Source organism: Sciurus vulgaris (genome assembly GCF_902686455.1).
Source record: "Sciurus vulgaris genome assembly, chromosome: 3".
Taxonomy (NCBI): domain Eukaryota; kingdom Metazoa; phylum Chordata; class Mammalia; order Rodentia; family Sciuridae; genus Sciurus; species Sciurus vulgaris.
In genome coordinates, this window is record NC_136463.1 from 5,357,630 (window position 1) to 5,375,844 (window position 18,215).

Consider the following 18,215-nt stretch of genomic DNA (forward strand, 5'->3'; position numbering starts at 1 on the left):
AGTGGTTAAGTGCTTCTGGGTTTGGGTTCAGTCCCCATTATGATTGATAGATAGATAGATACATAGATAGGAAAAGAAAAAAAAAGAAAGAACCTTTTCAGGGGAGGGCAAAGGAGCCCTTGTGTTCCCCATGCCTAAGCTGGGGGGAGTCTGCTCCTCAGTGAACTTGACTCCATCTCCCTTCTCCAACTCCTGTTTCCGAAGACCCTGCCAGCAGCAGCCTGGCCCAGTCGGTCATGTCGATGGCATCCTCCCAGATCAGCACAGACACAGTCTCCTCCATGTCTGGCTCCTACATCGCTCCTGGCACTGAAGAGGAGGGAGGAGCCCTTCCTTCCCCCCGGACCGCCAGCAGGGTTCCCTCAGAAGAAGGAGAGGTAAGGGGAGGGCACTTGCATTGCCCTGATGCTCTCTGCACGTGTGTCCAGAGTAGCTTAATAGGCCACTTTGGCCATGCCAGAGCCAGCTGCACAGCCCCCAGGAGCACTGGGCAGCATGGCTTTCCCTTAGGCCAGACTCCTGTCATGACGGACCGTAACTGTGCCCTTGGGCTTTGTTGCTCTTTTGCAGGGGATGCCAGCAGAGTCTCCAGATAGCAATTTTGCTGGCCTCCCAGCTGGAGAGCAGGATGCAGAGGTAACCTGGAGAGCAGAGCGGCACCTCTTCCCTTAGCCAGAGGCACTGCTGCTGTTGGCTGGGGCTGGGGTGGGAGAGGGGACACTGAAGACGACTTCCCAGGGCTGGGGTGGTGGCTCAGTGGTGGAGCACTGGGTTCAACCCTCAGCACCACATAAAAATACCAAAGTTAAAAAAAAAAAAAAGCCTTCCCAGGTGACACACCTAGATGAGTCAAGAGGAATATTGGTGCCAGTGCAGTGGCCTTTACAGGTATTCAGAAAAGAGGATCCAAAGTTTCGACACCAGGAAAGTTGGCAAGACCCCATCTCAAAATTAAAAACTAAAAAGGGCAGGGGATGTGATTCAGTGGTAGAGCACCCTGGGTTCAATCCCCAGTATCACAAAAAAAAAAAAAAAGAAGCAGAATTAGAATATGAGTAGAGGTAAGAGCAGCACACTCTGGTGAGTGTGCTGTCCCAGTTAGCAGGGCACACTGGTTCCAGTGTGGTAGGTAGGGAGTGAGCTCAAGAGGGACCTTTCCATGCCAGACCCTGGACCTTGGAAGTGTGTGAGCGTCTGCACGGCGACTGGGCTGCCCCTGACACCGGGGCACATGTAGGCCTAGCAGAGAGGTTTCCGCCTGCTCCACCCCCAGGTCCCGCTCCAGGAGCCCGTCCTGGGACAGGCAGGATCTCAGTGCAGCTGAGGCACCCCGACCCCAGCAGCTGTGCAGTGCTGCGCAGTCCTCGGCTTCACTATCCGTGAGCCTCTCACAGGCATCAGGATAGGGTCTGGGAGCCTAAGGGTGTCTGAAAGTTTCGATTCCTCCATGATTTGCTTTTTCATTTAACACCTTTTATTTCTGCCTTAGAGAGTGCCAGCTAAGCTGTTAGCAAGGGTATTCCTCATGGCCCATTCTGAGCATGTACCTGAGTGTACACTCTACAGGCTGATCTAGCCTCCACTGGCCTCTTCAGCATGTTAAGCACAGGTGGGAGATGTGCACTGTGGACATGGGCCCTGGAGTTAGGTACCATGGGGATGATTAATTCTGTCTTTAGCCAATCGCTATACTCCTCTAACTGCTTTGTCAACTCATGGGGACTTCCTTCTGTCCTAGGGAAATGACGTCATAGAGGAAGAGGATAGATCTCCAATGCAAGAAGATGGTAAAAGACCTGGTTGGTCCTATGTGCCCTCATGTTGTGTTTCTTTCCTGGGTGTTCCTTAAGGGATCAAGGAAGGATAGCCACTGTGACTTGGCAGCAGTGCTCAGTTGTGTGACTGTTGGAAGAACGTTTGTCTTCTTGAGGGTATTGAGGCAAGCAGGGTATCAGTGACCTCAGCGACCTTCCTAGCTCTTCCTGGGACTTAGCCCAGGAAGTCAGGATGAGGCTGCTGCAGAAGACACAGCTGGTTCTGTACGTGCAGTCAGTAGGCCCTGTGCCTTCTTGGCCACTCCCTTGCCTGCCTCCTCAGTCCTCCAGCTGAGCCCCAGAGCTGCCCTAGCAGCCCCCAAGTAGAGCAGCAGGAGCAGCATCGTCCTCTTGGGAGGCAGGACTGTTTGGCTGCTTGCCTGGTTTCACTTTAGTGGAGAAAATGGCTGGCATGACTATAAGGGAGCCCTCAGGAGGCAGCAGACACATGAAGCGGGTGGCTGAGGAAAGGCAAGTTTCTGCAGCAGCTCAGCCTAGGCAGGAGCTTCACAAGTTGTCATGGTAATAGCTTCTCTGTAACCCAGGCTTCAATTTTGTCTTCAGTTGAAAGAGTTTGTTTCCAGCGAGGCTGGAAGTAAAGGAATGAAAGCAAGGAAGAAGAGGGGGTGCTGGAAAAGTCACAGAACATGTCACAGGAGCCAAACTCCCATCCTCCTTTGCTCTACGGCACCTCCCAAGCACACATGTGCCATGGCCTGGAAGCCGTCATGCCAGCAGATGTCATCCTAGTTGCTTCTGCTTTAGTGTTGCCGTTGCTTCAGTGTGTCGGGGTGTGCATGCAGACTGGACAGGTTCCACCCCAGCAAGAGCCTGAGGAGAGGCCGCTTCAGAAGCCAGGGCCCCTCCCACTCCTGCACATCGGCCTAGGGCTTGAAGCTTCACATGCTGTGTGGGTGATTTTAGGGCCCCAGGCTCTAGAGTCGCCCTGGGCAATAGTTCCCTCAAAGGATATTTGCTTCTAAGGGGTGCAGGGTGGCCAGGTTTTATCCACCTGATTCCGTGGACTGCACGCAGTGGATCTGTTTTCTTCTCTCCTTTTCACCAAGGAAAAAAGGGGTAGTTCAAAAAAGGTCTTCTAGAACGTTCCCATCCCCTCTTACATATCTGTAGATTTCTAGGCAGTCACTGAAAACATACTCAACAACTTTAGTCCTGCAAGAGAGTAAATCATAATTTTGTGAATGTGGTCATTCTGATTTGAAATGCAAAATTATGGATGCTAAGGCCTTTAGTTGTTGTTTTATGTGTTTATCATTTTGCAGAGCCTTATGGTCATAAACACACCCGCTTGGACCTGAGATAGCCACAGGCATGAGCAGAGTACTGTCCCCGGCTTTCTCCAGCTTCTGCCAGCCGCAGTGTCAGCAGCTTGGCCTGGGCACAGCTGCCCGCCCTGGTGGCCTCTGCAGAGCCTGTGTCCCACAGCCATCTGCAATGATCTGAATTTTTAGGGAGCAGAGCTAGAAAGGGGCCAGCGAGGGAAACAAGTCAGGATGGTGCGAGGACCAGACATGCCCACACGATCTGATTCCTTTTTTTGTCTGCTCTTTACCCACTTAATTATTGTCTTTTTTTTAACATATGATTTTATTTTTTGTCTCCATCCTTAAGATTTTTATTTTAAGGACAGCAAAGCAGAGAAAAACATAGCCAGCCCCTCTCTAACTGCATTAACTCCCTTACAGGCCAGAGGACATGCGCATTTCTAGGTATGGAGTGTGACAATAACAATGACTTTGACATCGCAAGCGTGAAAGCACTGGACAATAAGCTGTGCTCTGAGGTCTGCTTACCCGGTGAGTGGCAGTCTGCTGAACATGAACTTGGTGGGAGACCTCCCTCTACTCTTACCCTCGCTCCCACCCTTGGTACACCCGACTCTTGCCCTGCAGTTCCTGCCGAGGCCTGGGGTGTGCTAAGGTTCTGAGAGGAAGTGAGAAGGCCTCCGAAGAGCCCTTGAGTCTTTTGCAGAGTGACTCCTGCTCTGAGAATACTGGGATAGGAAGAGGAGCCAAGAGTCCTCTTCTCACCATTTGGCCTGATCACGCCCCCTCCAGCTTGATCTAGCAGATGCCCTGTCAGGTGGTGTCTTGTTTTCATCAGCAGGAAGTTTGGACAGCCAAATACCTCTCCGTGAAGGTCCTAGAAAGAGAGCCTGACCCCTTTAAAAGTGAAGTCGTAGCTCCTCAGAGGACACGTTTAGTTAGGATCTGAAAGGCATTTGAAAGTCAGCATTTTATAGGCCAGCAAATGGCTTTGTGACCCCCTGAGCTTCAGGTTACCAGTTGCATCTCACACATGATTTGGATCCCAGAGCAGGAGCCAGGAGTCGGGGATGACTCTGCTCCCTGGAGCCCTAACTTTAAATTTGATCAGGGAGTGCTAGGGATACAGCTCAATGGTGGAGCACTTGTCTAGCAAGTGTGAGGCCCTGGGTTCAAGCCCCAGCTCTGGGAAAAAAAAAAAAGAAGTCAGTCAAGCTTGTCAGTGTTCCCCCATTTCTTTTCAGGATACTAAATGGAGTCTAGGATAATTCTGTATAAAGCAACCTTGTTAATCACACTTGAGCACTGACCTCCATGTGCTCATTCAAGGGCTCCAAGAACACTCCTCTAAAAGCCAAGTCCTACCCAAGTGGACCAGGTCTGCCGGCCCCTCCTGGTCTCACTGCAGAGACACCCTTCACACTGTGCTGTTTGCAGTCCTCTCCAGCATCCCCTGAATGAAGACCTGCTTCAGCTTCAGAACCGCCACGCCTGGGTCCAGTGCTTTACTCGCTCCGCGAAGTGGCTGGAGGTGTTGCAGCCACACCACCTCCTGTGGTTGCCACTCTCCATCAGCCTGTGCCAGACGCGGCCCCAGCAGGTCCTGGCCCCACGCTTGCTTGTGGTGGGAGAAGCCAGAGTTCCCGGAGACACTTCCTCCAGCCTTCCAAAGGGCACTTTGATCATTCTCTAGTTCATCCTGAAGATACTGCCGGGTCTCTTAATCCTCAGTGAGGCCCTAAGAGGCAGTATCGTTCTCCTGCTTCTCCTGCACAGGCACAGGGCAATCCCCCTTCCAGCTTGAGCTGGAGGAGGAGCATTGACCCACGTGGCCCGCCTCCGGCCCAGTTAGGCCTGGACTGGAGCTGCTTGGGATCAGGGCTCACTCACTCCCTGCCTTCCCACTCCTGACCTTGCTTCTGTCTGTCCGTTTGTGTTTCACGTCTTTTTGCCAAATGTAGATCTGTCTGTCTGGTTTGTTTATTTTTTAACTCATTACGTTAACCTGACTGTGAAAGTTCATGTTCATTCTGTGCCAGCACTGTCCTGCCTCTGCCCAGCCCAACACCGAGCTTGCTGGCGTGCGCACATTGAGGGCTCTCGCCTATGGTTGTAGACAAGGTTTCTTTTTCTAACCAACAAGGGCCTATATTCAATATGCTAAGATTTTCCTAGAAGAAATATTTGTGAGAATGTATTTCTGTTCCACATAAATGGGCATGCTTCAGTGGTGAAGATTTGTGGGAAGGATATGTTTTTCATTGGCATTCTTAGTCCAGTCAGGTGAGGATGGTACCTGTGCCTAGCTCTGCCTATGTCTGTGGCAGCTCTCTGCCAGTCAGCACCCCTCAAAGGCTCCCACACACACTGCTGGTTTTTTGGCAAAGGAAGTTGCTGGAAATTGTGTGAGTCAACAGTGCTGGTAGAAATTGAGCTTATTCTTTCTGCTCCTTCTTCTTCTTCCTAACTCCCTCTAGCCAACATGTTTATTGATATTTATTCCCTTCCTGAATTGTGGGAGGGGAGGGCAGCAAGACCAGATGGAAGGAAGCAGCCCTGGAGTTCCTCATGGTGACTTCTAGAGCCAGCAGTTTTGAGATTAAACTGGGTTCACAGTTTGGCCAGACATGAAATCAAACACCTGTGGCAGCTATTGGGAGAGGGACTTAGATATAAATAAGTACTGTAAATGTCCATCATGTCCTCAGCAAAGGTCCACAGGCTCTGGTGGGAAAGGGAATGTGCATCTTCTCTCTTAGCAAAATGTTTCTCTGGTTCTGCTGTTAGCATTATACCAATAGCAAAGCTGGGAGAGTCTCTGCAAGTATCAGGAAGTATCAGACAGAGAATCCACTGTGGAGGCCCGGTGGACTAACTGAGCATCCGCACACTCAGCTGTGCAGTCAAACTCCCACCCTGCCATGAGACACGCCCAGGCTACCCCTGCTCCCTGTGGCTCCTGCAGGCAGGGTTCCCCATCAGAACTGCTTTCCTGCGCACTGATCCCTGCCTGAGTCTGCTTCCCTCTTCAAGTGCCTGCTGCGCCCTCCAGGGGAGTCCAGTGGGGAGCGGGTCCAGGGAGCACCATGCTCACCCTGTGCCATGCTCACACTGCTCTGCAACAGACCCCTCCGCACCACTTGTCTCACACTGGGTTAGTGGGCACCTGGTAATTCCAACCCCTCTTCCCCTAAGAAGCTTCCAGGGCTTCTAGGGCCCAAGACTCAGAGTGGGTTTCTGGTTCTCCACACTGGGGAATGGAATGTCCTGAGATTGTTCTGAATGGTTCTCCGAGCGGGGAGTCTGAGCTGACAGGGGGTAAAAGTAGAATTTCATAGCCATGCGAAGTTGAGGTGGTGCCAAGGAATGGAGTGGAATACGCCCTAGGTGGCAGGAGGTGACGTGGGCGGGTGACAGTTCTGGGGAAAGGCTCTGGATGGTCTGTGTGGTGGAAGAAGGCAAAAAGGGATGTGAGCGCACTCTGGCTGTCACCTGTCGCCCTGCTGACAGCAGGGCCAGTTCAGCTCATCTGGCTGGCGAGGCGGGTGTCCTCTTCCTCCCTCACCGCTTCATGTATGTCCCTCCCAAAGCTGCCTGCTCAGCCAAAGAGAATGGCCTTCCCCAACAGAGGAGGACCTTTCTTCACGCACTCCCCTTCTAGAACCTCCAAACAAGCTCTCGAGTAAAAAGGCAAAGATAACTTGTGTTTTTTTAGTGTAAATACAAATATCAGCTTAAAATCATTGCATTGTACAGGACTGGGCATGTCCAATGAAATCTTATCGAGACATGAATTCAATTCACTCCTCTCTCCAGGCTTCATAACCCAAGACTAAGATGCTGCTAGGAAAGTTTGCACATTGTGGACGCTAAGGGAAAATCTAAATTAAGTTTCTATTTCCCCTGGAGAGAAGCTGCAAAAACAATTGAACTATCACAGCCCTTAAATGTAATTAGGGGGCTGGGGTTGTAACTCAGCAGTAAAGCAATTGCCTAGCACATGGGAGGGACTGGGTTTAATCCTCAGCACCACATAAAAATAAAGGTATTGTGTCTATCTTTAAAAAAAAAATGCAATCAGGGCTAGTTAGAGGCAGGACTGGGGATGCCAGATCTCCCTCAAGTGCTCCCACACCTGCCTCCAGAGGTCTCTTCATTCCCCACTTCTGATCGCCCCGACAGGAGTCAGCTGGAAAGCCCCTGTGCCTTCCCGAGGGCTTTCAAGTACCCAAGCTTCATTTGCTGGCTGGAGGGTGGGCTGGATCCAGCAGGCCACAATGGCAGCCCTAAGAGGGGTATCTTCCTTAGCACTGGGTCTGCTCTGCAGCCAGCTTGCCCCCAGAGCAAACTGGGGAGGGGCAGTGGTGGGGCTTTCCAGGAGAAAGGTGCCTCATTCTGCAGCCATCTCTCCTCTTGCCAGAGACTTCCATCTGAGTCTTGAGTCTGGTCCACTAGGAGCTGATTTGCAGCCCTGGCTAAGACTCCTGGAAGGTAGAGCTTGCACAGACTTCTGTGAGTTCGGTCCTGACAGCCTTCTGGGCAGCTCTTGGCCCAGTCCCCTGGTGTGCCCGCAGCTGTGGCAGTGGTGGTAGTGGTGTGGCTGCTGCTGTTTTTATTTGTGCGTGCATGTGTGTCTTCTCTCTTGTTTACCATTTGCTTTTGGTCTTTCCTACTGAACAGCCGCAGTTCCGGAGTCCTGCCCCATAAACATTGAGGAATAGGTATGAGATCTACCAAATTATATAAATGAACAAACAACTCATTTTATTTGGGGTTCCTGACTGAATGGGCAGGATTGCCTGATATTCCTCCTGCCCCGCTTAGAGGGGAAGAAGCACCTTCATGTCTCAAGGAGTAGAGATCCCATGGGCAGTTTGGATGTCCACTCCCCTTCCCCTGGGCTCCCCCCCACTCACTGCTGTTATCCCCAGGATGGACTGCTACACCAGGACATGCCAGGGCATGAGCACTTGATACCTGCTTCATTCTAGTGTTTCTGCCACTAAAGGGTTTCATGTCTTGAGCTGGCCAAACTCTAGGCTGACCCCAGCCGTGTGTCAGGAGCTCCGAACCATGCTCTAGGGTTGGCTGACCTTGACCCCTGGGGGAGCCCTCTGATGGGCCAGTGCCATGCTGGGCGCTGGAGTACAACAATGAATACACCATGGCCAGCACCAGGAGGTGCTTACCTGTGATGGAGGGGTGAAGGGGCCTGTGGTTTCCGCAGTGTGAAGAGGGAAGTGGAGGTCAGGCTGCTGGGAGGTGCCTTGTGAGGGGAGGCCAGAGGGTCCATGGGACAAAGGGCTTTCCCACACAGCAGGGAAAGGACTTCATCCCAAGGGTGGAGGTGGCTCTGGCTGCCCTGGAAGGAATGGACAGGCAGAGCCCATTTGCAGGGGAGATAGGAGTGTGGTCTGAACAAAGCCTGGGGGATGGTTGCTCGCACATTCTGCCAATCAGGGCTCAGCCCCTTGATGGTTGCCCGGTCCTCACAGCAAATCTGAGGGCAGCACATGCCTCCCACATGGCAGATGAGAAAGCCATTGCTCAGGACCACACAGTTAGCATGTTGTAAGCGTGAAGCCCAGGTATGTGTGAACAAAGTTGTACAAATAGCATGTGTGCAGAGAGGCACCAGGAATGGGTTTCTAGCCTGGGTGCGTCTCCTGAGCTGACGGCACCAGCTGCTCCAGGGCAGGAAGAGATGAAATGCAGAGAGGTGGGGGAGGGCTGCCGGAGCATCACCCCGCCCTCTGAGTGCCTTCTGTCCCTTGCACCCCGTGGGTGGCAGCCCCTTCCTGCTCCCCACTTGGCTCCCACAGCAAACACTCGAGGGCTGGAACTAGCATGCTCTTCACTGCTTCCCAATTCCACCTGCCCTAGGAAATAGCTAGGCCCAGTTTCCTTTCCCTTGTCTCACAACACAGACAAACTCCAGAACCAAATAACTAACATGCCAAAGTGGATCCTAGGGTACATCTGTCATGTCCCCCTCTGTCTGTGGGCCACCATGGCAGTGACTGTACCTGGCTCATGGGGGTGGGAACAGCCCCTCCACATCGTCAGTGTCTGCTTATTCCTGTTCTTTCTCGTGCATTCTAGAGTTTCAGGTCACACACATCCTGCTAGCTTCCATGTCAAACTCCCAGATTCCCCGCCGGATATGCCAAGAGGACTTGGCCTAAGGCTGGACGGGCTCCTGTAACCTTTGACGTTTCTTCTCCAGATACCTGGCAGTCAGATGACAACGTGGTCAGCTGTCTGAACACCCAGCACCGGCGCTTATCGTCTGGCAGCCTGGAGGACCCCGAGAGCAGAGCCTGCATTTGGGGTCCTTTGGCTGTCTGAGAGCGCCTGCCCAGCACCTGGGCCCCCATCCTTGCATTCCATCCATCCTCACTGGACCACTGGCCTCCCAAGCTTGCTCAGCAACTCAGTGTGGACTTTGATACTCACATGAAAGCTAGATGTGGAGTTCAAGCCACTCCTCCCACTACTCATCTCCTGGTACCATGATCCTTCCTCTTACAAGGGACAGGAAGCCCTCCTTTCTCCTCCTGAGCTGATGCCACTCAGTGAACTGCAGAACTGCAGCTCCAACTCATGAGACCCTTTGCAGAGACTGGACTGCATCTGCTATACCTGATCAGCAGGTGGAGCCAAGAGCCTGGGGCTAGTTGTTCTGCATCTTTTTCTCCTTTCAGGGGGTAGACTAAGCAGACTCAGTTTTGGCAGCTTTGTTACCAACACCCATCTGGTAGTTTCTAGTCTCTGGCACCTCATAGCCAAGGGTGGTTGGGGGATGGCTGCTGCAAAGAGGGAGGCCATCTTGCACTGTATGTGGTTTCCCTCACAAAGCATTAGGAGCACTTTCTCAAGGATGAGGGAGATGGTGGCATCCAGAGGCTGGTTAAAAAAAACAGGTCTTCCTTCTGATAGCAGAGTTGGTCTGCATCTCATATGCCTGTCTGCTTCAGGAGGAGCCCTGAATCTGAGAGCCTAGTGATGATCACCCTTCAAGAGGCCTCCTGATGAGGTGGGGAGGCCCGGGACTCTACCAGAGGTGACACTTCAAGAAGCCACCTCTGGACCACCTCTGTGTGCACAGCGCTGGGACTGTTGTACGTTACCGTATTTTGTCTTCACTGTGGCCTCTTGTGTGACAGGGGAATCTTAGGCCTCTTGCCCCCATCTCCACCCCTTTTTTTTAATAGTTGAAGAAATAGACGGAGAGAGATGGACCAGTGGTTCTAAAACTGGTGCCGAGGATCCCAAAGGAAATGGTGGCGAGCCTTGAGCTAAGCCAGGCTGTGGCCTGGGAGCCAGTGCAGGGCTTCACTTCCAGGACCCTCCCCATCCTCCGTTTTCCTCTGCTGTCTAGACTTTTGAGCATGATAGGTGAAGGGGAGGGAGAGCCTCCGCAGGCTAATTGGCGATTTAGAGATGACTATTCTAATCAGCACAGAAAGCCTGCCAGTGAGGCTGGCCCAGAAGCTGTTGGTGTCACACCCTTCTCGTCCTAGTGGACTCCTAAATACATGCCTAGATGCCTTGTCCACTGGTTTTTGGAATAGGGGGTTGTTTAGTTTGGGGTAGTGTAGGTGGGGTATTGTTTGGGAAACGTTGTTAGAAACAAATATTTGTGAAGATGAGATGTGGGAGAGCCTTAGGCTGTGCCACTGGGACAGGTTGTCTTAGGATTTGCAGTTGTTACCCTAGAAGAGCCTTCAAAAAGAAAAGAAATCCCAGTGCCCAGTGTGTCCTTTGCACCTTCTCTGTGGCTGCTGAGTCAAGGAGTATGATGACTGTTTCAGGTCCTGATGTGCATCTGCCCTCTGAACACTGCAGTGGACCCTGCTGCTCTGTACTACAACTAATGTCCCTTCCTGGAGCACGCCCACAGCCCCTTTCATACTTAAGATTTAAGCCAATATAAGTTGAGCAATAACCCCACCTCAGATTTCCGTGAAGCATGAGCCCCAGAATTAGCAGCAACAGGGAACTTCCCTTAGCCTGAGGTGGGGCGCACAGAACCCCCTCCTCTCAGGGCCAGCAGAAGTTGCAGTGTGACCTGGGAGGATGAGGCAAGTAGCTGAGATGCAGGAGATTCAGGTGAACAGAGTGGCCAGTGGAAGCCATTACTGGCAGCCCTTCCCAGAGTGTCCTTGTCCCTCAAAGCAAGTGTTTGTTCCTCTCCTAGGAAGACCTCAGTTCTGTACAGAGACACCCATAGGTTAGACTGCCCTTTACTCGGTTGCTCAGTTCCTGTTTTCTCCCCACCCACAGCTTTGTTCTCATTTCTTGGCAAGCAGAAACAGCCTGAAGGGGTAGGCCTCACTGGGGACAGGTCAGCTGCCACCCTCCTGCCCTAATCATCGTCTGGCGAGACAGTCACATTGTCAGCATTTGCCCAAGTGGAATAGGGCCTGGCTTCTCCCTGAAGACACCGAATGACTTAGGGGGAGGGGAGGTTGGCTCCTTGGAGCTACACTAGGTCTACTTCTCCGTGCCCTGGGGTGCTTTGGTGATCCCGGCTTCCTCACAGAGCTTTTTTGCCTTCTACCCAAATCCATCCCACCAGTTTATACCCCCCACTGGGGCAACTGCTGGGCACAGACCCAAACACTAAGCTGTCTCACCGGGGAGTTAGGTCCTCTCCATCTGCAGGCATTCCGGTTGCTCACTTTGCTTTAGGGCCTGCACACCTGGTGTGTGTGTGTGTGTGTGTGTGTGTGTGTGTGTGTGTGCGTGTGCGTGTGTGATGCTGTTGGTGCCATCTGTGTACCCTCTCTCACTCTGGAGTACACTTGTGGGCACACTTCAGTGGGGACATCAAGAATGCAATATTTATGGATTGCTGCATGATTTTAAAAATGAATAAAACTGTTTACAAGGAGAGGAGAGCTGTTATCTACCAAGTAGGCTCATTTGTAGTGGTGGGTATGAGTTCCTCAGGCACTCTTTAATAGTTTATTGGAGAGGATATGGAAGTAGAGAAGGGAGGGCGAGGCATGCTGCTGGGTGGGAGCCCACTGTCTGGCTTTCTGCATGCCTTCTGGGCACCAAGCCTTCAGCCCCCATCGCTACTCCTGGGCAGAGCTGCTTTAAACCGGAGAACTCCCAACACTGCAGCTCCTCAATAATTAAACAGTAGGAAAGCTGGTGACAGGAGGGAGGCCGGGAGAGGGAGGAGGGAGTGCTAATCTCCAGTGTCCCCTAGTCTTAGTTCCTCTCACTTAGATGGTGAAATTAACTGGGCAAATGACCCCACTAGGAGAATTTGGCAAGTTGGTGACTTTTACCCACTGGTTTTACTTCCGCGGCTATCAGGGAGAGGGGGCACCTTTGCAGGTGCCTCTGGACTATCGGGGCTTCCGGGAGTCTGCTGAGGATAGGAGACAGAGGAAGCTGCTTACCGGGAAACACTGGATTACCCTACCGCCTTGGTGTCTGCGAGCGGTGTGGCGGTTTCTGAGAATATGAGCGGCAGATGGCATCAGAGAGTCAGACCTGCTGCGGGCACCTGAGAGGACACTCAGGGTCGGAAGAGAGGGAGAGGCCGCAGAAACATGAGAAAGTGCCACTCGCGGCCCAGAGGGGAGGAAAGAAAACCCCAAGGATACGGTTCCCAAGCCTGAGCCTGCTCTCTGCCTTGGCCCCTGGAACCCCGGACTCGGTCCCAGGAGCCATCGACGCCTCGAAGCAGCCAGACTCGACGGGTACAGGGACTGGAGGCGGTTCCCGGGGCCTCGGGCAGGACCGCGCGCCTCTCCGGTCCCAGCGCGGGGCCCTCGGGCGGGAATGCAGAGATCCCGGACGCGGTGGCGGGTAGGGGGCTGGGTGGCGCGGGAGAGGGCGGCAAAGGAGCGAGTTCGGTGAGAGTTGCCGCCAGAGAGCGTAGCAAGGGCCCGCGGTCTCCTTGGAGACGTGCTGGCCAATGGCAGCGGCGGAAGCTGTTTATGGGGGCGGAGCGTCGCCATGGCAGCAGGAGAAGCCTTTGGAGCCGCTACTTAATGCCGGCCCCGGGGCCGCTGGCGCTCAGAGAAGCGCCGTCGGGCGGGGGGGGGGCGACTAGGAGCGCTAGTGGGGCCCTCGAGCTGGGGCTGAGAGCCGCGGGGGGTGGGAGGAACTTCTTCCAGAACCTTCCTCTGGCCCGGGCTGCGCTCTGAGCCAGGTAAGGGACGGGAAGGCTGCGGGCCATGGGAAGGGCGGTTATCGGTACCAGCCCGGTCTCCCATCGGTTCCCGGCGGAAGTGGGCTCGGGGGCTGACATCTGAGGACTTTCGACGAACTCGCTTTCCGCCCCCCTTAACGCTGTCCCCTTCCCGTGACCCTTCATCCTAGTATCTCTTCAGGGACCAGCCCTGCCCCCGCCCTGTCGCACTGCCCTACCAGGACTTCTCGCCCCGTTTCCATTTGTTGCGAGGGGAGGGGTCCTGATTGCCTGCTCTTCGCGAGAAAGGGATACCCTACCGTCGTCGCTCTTCCCGCGGCTGCCCTACTCCCTTTCCTCGCATGGCCGGTAAAACCTCGAAGAGAAACAGGGAGAGCCAGGAGGAGCGGTGGGGTCGGACCCAGGGCACCACAGGGCGCTTCCCGGCTGCGGCCGTGCACGCCCCCCTCTCCCCTCCGCGGCAGGGGAAGAGCGCTCAGCTCCCCTCTGGTCCCGCAGGCAGGCACCGCGTTCGTATTGGAAGGAGGCGACTCCCGGCTCGCGGGATGGAAGTTCGCCTTCAGGAAGCTCTGTAACCGGAGCCGCGGGAGCCAGAGAGCCCGAGAGCGCGGCGAGCCACTCAGCTCGGCCGGTGGATGTTGACCACCCCCTCGGAGAGTCCCCGCAGACATGGCGGAGAGCTGGCTACGCCTCTCGGGAGCAGGACCGGTGGAGGAGGCCGGGCCGGAGGGCTGCCTGGAGGAGTCCGACGCCCTGGATGACAGCCTGACCAGCCTGCAGTGGCTGCAGGAATTCTCCATCCTCAATGCCAAGGCCCCCTCTCTTCCCCCTGGGGGTACGGACCCCCATGGCTATCACCAGGTGCCAGGTTCCGCGGCGCCCGGGTCCCCCATGGCGGCCGACCCCGCCTGCCTGGGGCAGCCGCATACGCCAGGCAAGCCCACATCATCCTGCACGTCGCGGAGCGCGCCCCCAGGGCTGCAGGCCCCGCCCCCAGACGACGTGGACTATGCCACCAACCCGCACGTGAAGCCTCCCTACTCCTATGCCACGCTCATCTGCATGGCCATGCAGGCCAGCAAGGCCACCAAGATCACCCTGTCGGCCATCTACAAGTGGATCACGGACAACTTCTGCTATTTCCGCCATGCTGATCCCACCTGGCAGGTAGGGGAGGCGCGGGCAGCGTCTGCTCGCTCCCCAATCCCTCCTCCCATCTCACTGGACTCATCCAAGGCCAAGTAGGCACATCCAACCAGGGCCTCCATGGGAGGGCGACCTCCGAGGTCCTCGAAGGAACCCAGTTCTTGGAACTCACTGCCTTTGACTTCCAGAGAGGGAGGAGGTACAGTGTCCTGGGATCAGATGGCTTTAGTGTGAAGATCATGGAGATTCAAAGGGGAACAATTTTTTCATCCAGCAGGCCCAGCCCAAAAACCAGGGCTAGACTAAGCATGGGCAGAGTTTCCTGGGGAGGGTTATGGGCTGAGGGCACATTCTTGTCCCGAGTCCTAGAATCCTAGACCCTGTCCTGCCCAAGGACGGTTTGTCAGAGCTAGACTCAAAAATGCAAGAGAGGTGGCCGCCCCCTGCCCCCCAGGCTCTGTATCCTGCCTTTTTGCAGTCGGTTTGGGGAGGACAGTAGTGGGAAGGGTTGGGGGTGTAAAGATCAGCAGCCTCAGTGGAGGGGGTCTGGGCCTTCATAAAGCTGCTGCCCAGCCCCCACTTCAACCCCTCCCTGGTTTCCTGCCTCTACTCCCCCTCTTCTCAGCCGACTCCCTGGGGGGACAATTACCTGAGCCAGGTGGTTTCCACAGGGGCTCTGCCTGCTGCACTGGCTTGTGTTCCAAGTCTCCAGACCTGGCACAGAGCAGCCAAGGGGCCCAGGCCACCATGTAAACATCCCAACCTTGTTGGGGGGCACTATCCACCCATGTGCCTGCTGTACGAGACTAGGCCCCCATATTCCAGCATGGGTAGGATAAAACTAGGCACCCAAGAATGGACAAGGCAGGAGGACCATGGGTTTGAGGCTGAGTAGACATCACTCTGAGAGTCTTCAACAGTCAGGATCCAGGGCTAGTTGGAGTCAGAGGCCTAAGGATGCCCACTCTTCCCTGGTGCACCCAAAATGGCCAGGCCACAGAAACACAGTCCCCAGCCACTCGTGCCCTCACAGAAGTTCAACCCTAAGCCTGTGCAGCTCAAGCCCCAGGAATGAGCCCTATGCTCCTGGCTAGATAATAATCAACTGAGCTTGGGGTGGGAAGAGACAGCTGTGGGGGGTGAAGGCCCAGGCCAGCAGCCTACTCAACAAACAAGGAAAGTCACCAGATCTGCCCCCTCCAGCACACACACACATACCGTCCTTGTATGCCCAGCCCCCTCCCTTGACCCACTCACTCACTTCACAGAGAGGGCTAGCCAGGCCAGGCAGAGGGAGATGGCAATCCAGGCCCTGGGGGAGCCAAGGGCTTTGGCCAGGGACCACAAGCACCAGGGTAAGGAGGGAGGGCAGGCGACGGGGGTGGCACTGAGAGCCACCCTGCGGCTCAGAGCTCGGATGACTGAGCAGGCAGATATCCCAGCAACAGAGAACAAAAGCCCCCGACAGCACTCCAGGCTCCCAGTGCCCTGTGGCTGGTGTCCCAGAGCTTTAGCCGCCTGGTCAGAGCAGTGGGTCTGTCCTCCCCTCCCCCATCACAGAGAAGACGGGGAAGCAAGCGTGGACAAGAGCACTGGGCGCCACTCCATCACCACCGTCCCCACTGATTTAGCAGTTCCTTCTCTTGTTCTCCCCCTGTGCCCAGAATTCCATCCGCCACAACCTGTCGCTGAACAAGTGCTTCATCAAAGTGCCTCGGGAGAAGGATGAGCCAGGCAAGGGGGGCTTCTGGCGCATCGACCCCCAGTATGCTGAGCGGTTGCTGAGCGGGGCCTTCAAGAAGCGGCGGCTGCCTGCGGTCCACATTCACCCAGCTTTTGCCCGCCCCGCCGCGCAGGAGCCCAGCGCCGTACCCTGGGCTGGTCCGCTGACGGTGAACACCGAAGCCCAGCAACTGCTGAGGGAGTTTGAGGAGGCCACAGGGGAGGTGGGCTGGGGAGTGGGTGAGGGCAGGCTTGGGCATAAACGCAAGCAGCCACTGCCCAAGCGGGTGGCCAAGGTCCTGCGGCCCTCCAGCACCCTGCTGCTGACCCAGGAGGAACAGGGCGAGCTGGAACCTCTCAAAGGCAACTTTGACTGGGAGGCCATCTTTGAGGCTGGCACTCTGGGTGGGGAGCTGAGCACCCTGGAGGCCCTGGAGCTAAGCCCACCACTGAGCCCCACCTTGCATGGGGACGTGGACCTCACCGTCCATGGCCACCACATTGACTGCCCTACTACCTGGGGGCCTCCGGCGGAGCAGGCTGCCGACAGCCTGGACTTCGATGAGACCTTCCTGGCCACATCCTTTCTGCAGCACCCCTGGGATGAGAGCGGCAGTGGCTGCCTGCCCCCAGAGCCCCTCTTCGAGGCGGGGGATGCCACCCTGGCCGCTGACCTGCAGGACTGGGCCAGCGTGGGTGCCTTCTTGTAAGAGGTGGGGCCCTACCTCACCTCCAGACAGTGCCCAGGTCAGGGCCCAGAACTGCCCCCAAACACGGGCCCATGGACACCCCACTGCCCAGGCAGGGGGCTGGGCCAGGTCTCCCTAGGCTGGCCCCATGAGGTCATCTGCTATCAGCCCAGGATGTCCTCAGATTCAAGCCCAGGAGGCTGAGAACTGGGGGCCCAGGACCAGAATCGCCGCCTCCACTCGTCAGCCCCCACACACAGTGTTTCATTGATCCGCGTCTCCCCACCCCAAGAACTGGCTAACAGGGCCTGCACTATGAGCGGAGGCCTGGAGGGGCCTGGCAAGGCTGGAGAGGGACAGAATAGGCCCTCCCCAGAGCACCTCCACTTCACTCTCGCCCGTTCCCTCCTGCCTCCCCAGGTCGCTATCCAGAGAAAGTTCCCAGGTACAACAAATGCTAATTAGGTGACAGCAAATTAACCCCCTGGGGGCCTCTCCCGGCAGAGCCTCCCTGGGGCCAGGGCAGCAGTGGCTGGGGTGGAGAGTGGCAGGGGATGGACTGGGGGAGGGGGCAAAGAGGAGGCAGAAACGAGGCGATGGGGGCACAAGATAGGGCAAGGAGATGCTCTCTAAGGCCTCTGGGGTCTTTACCTGGCCCCATCCTTAGGGGCAGGATGGAGGATGTCAGTCCCTAATCTTTGAACCTGACTTGAGGCTAAGGGCAGCAGGGAGTTGAGGTTTGGGGGGTTAGGGCCCAGCAGCCAAGCTGCAGTGGAGACAGACAGACTAATGTAGTGAGTAGCTTTAGCTAAGACTTAACTGGGAGGGACTGAGCTTGCTGGAACAACTGGGACCAGGAAGCGGGCAGCCCCATGCCCCTGCCTTCACTTGGGGTTGGGGTCTTGCTCCACCCTGACCCCCAGGGCTGCATCCCGCATCCACCCTCCACATGGGGCAATTTAACCTTTTTCATGGAAAGTTATTTACAATAAAAATTTTTAAACTAAATTTTTAAAAAATCTGAACAAGGACCTCTACACAGCTTTCTTTGGGAAAGGCGAGGGGTCGGTGGTTTTGTGGGAGGTGCTACCCAAGAAGTAGTGACTGGGGGGAAGAAGGGGGGGGCAATGAGAGCCTGTGGAGAGACCCCGGACGAACTCCCCACAACCTTGGTGTCCCTGGGGAGGAAAGGGCCGAGAAGCGGCTCTCAGGAGTCCCCTGCAGCCTGGGCCTCAGCGCCTCCATCTGTGCAATGGGGAGAACTGTGCCCAGAGCCCCAGGGGAGCAGGAGACAAAGGAGGAGGTTTGCCTCCCCGCCCAGACCCCAGGGACTCATGCCCTGCCCTGCCACAAGGGCCTGCCTGGGCTCGCCCGCCCCTCAGGA

General features: G+C 55.5%; 2 protein-coding genes and 1 long non-coding RNA gene across 6 annotated transcripts in view; 2 read left to right on the plus strand and 1 right to left on the minus strand.

The window, feature by feature from the left end:
• Positions 1-10,275, plus strand: part of RNF157 (ring finger protein 157) — a 77,529-nt gene extending 67,254 nt beyond the window's left edge. The window contains exons 15-20 of one of the 4 annotated variants that reach the window (XM_079134925.1): positions 205-377; positions 571-636; positions 1,739-1,799; positions 3,521-3,631; positions 7,781-7,821; positions 9,327-10,275. In XM_079134925.1, the coding sequence (XP_078991051.1) occupies positions 205-377; positions 571-636; positions 1,739-1,799; positions 3,521-3,631; positions 7,781-7,821 (452 nt within the window). In that variant the 3' untranslated portion in view covers positions 9,327-10,275. The remainder of the gene's footprint in view (positions 1-204; positions 378-570; positions 637-1,738; positions 1,800-3,520; positions 3,632-7,780; positions 7,822-9,326) is intronic. The other 3 variants (XM_079134926.1, XM_079134923.1, XM_079134924.1) reach the window with 3 other exon arrangements.
• On the minus strand, positions 3,638-12,818 carry LOC306658198. Its single transcript, XR_013762986.1, has 4 exons — positions 12,517-12,818; positions 9,127-9,330; positions 8,290-8,462; positions 3,638-7,796 (listed from the first exon to the last, which is right to left on the minus strand). It is a non-coding gene; the product is annotated as an uncharacterized lncRNA (long non-coding RNA).
• Positions 12,819-13,120: 302 nt separating this feature from the next.
• FOXJ1 (forkhead box J1) lies at positions 13,121-17,847 on the plus strand. Its single transcript, XM_079134927.1, has 3 exons — positions 13,121-13,274; positions 13,773-14,441; positions 16,085-17,847. Exons 2-3 carry the CDS (start codon positions 13,944-13,946, stop codon positions 16,850-16,852), a joined length of 1,266 nt encoding a protein of 421 aa, XP_078991053.1. The 5' UTR covers positions 13,121-13,274; positions 13,773-13,943; the 3' UTR covers positions 16,853-17,847.
• The last annotated feature ends 368 nt before the right edge of the window (positions 17,848-18,215 follow it).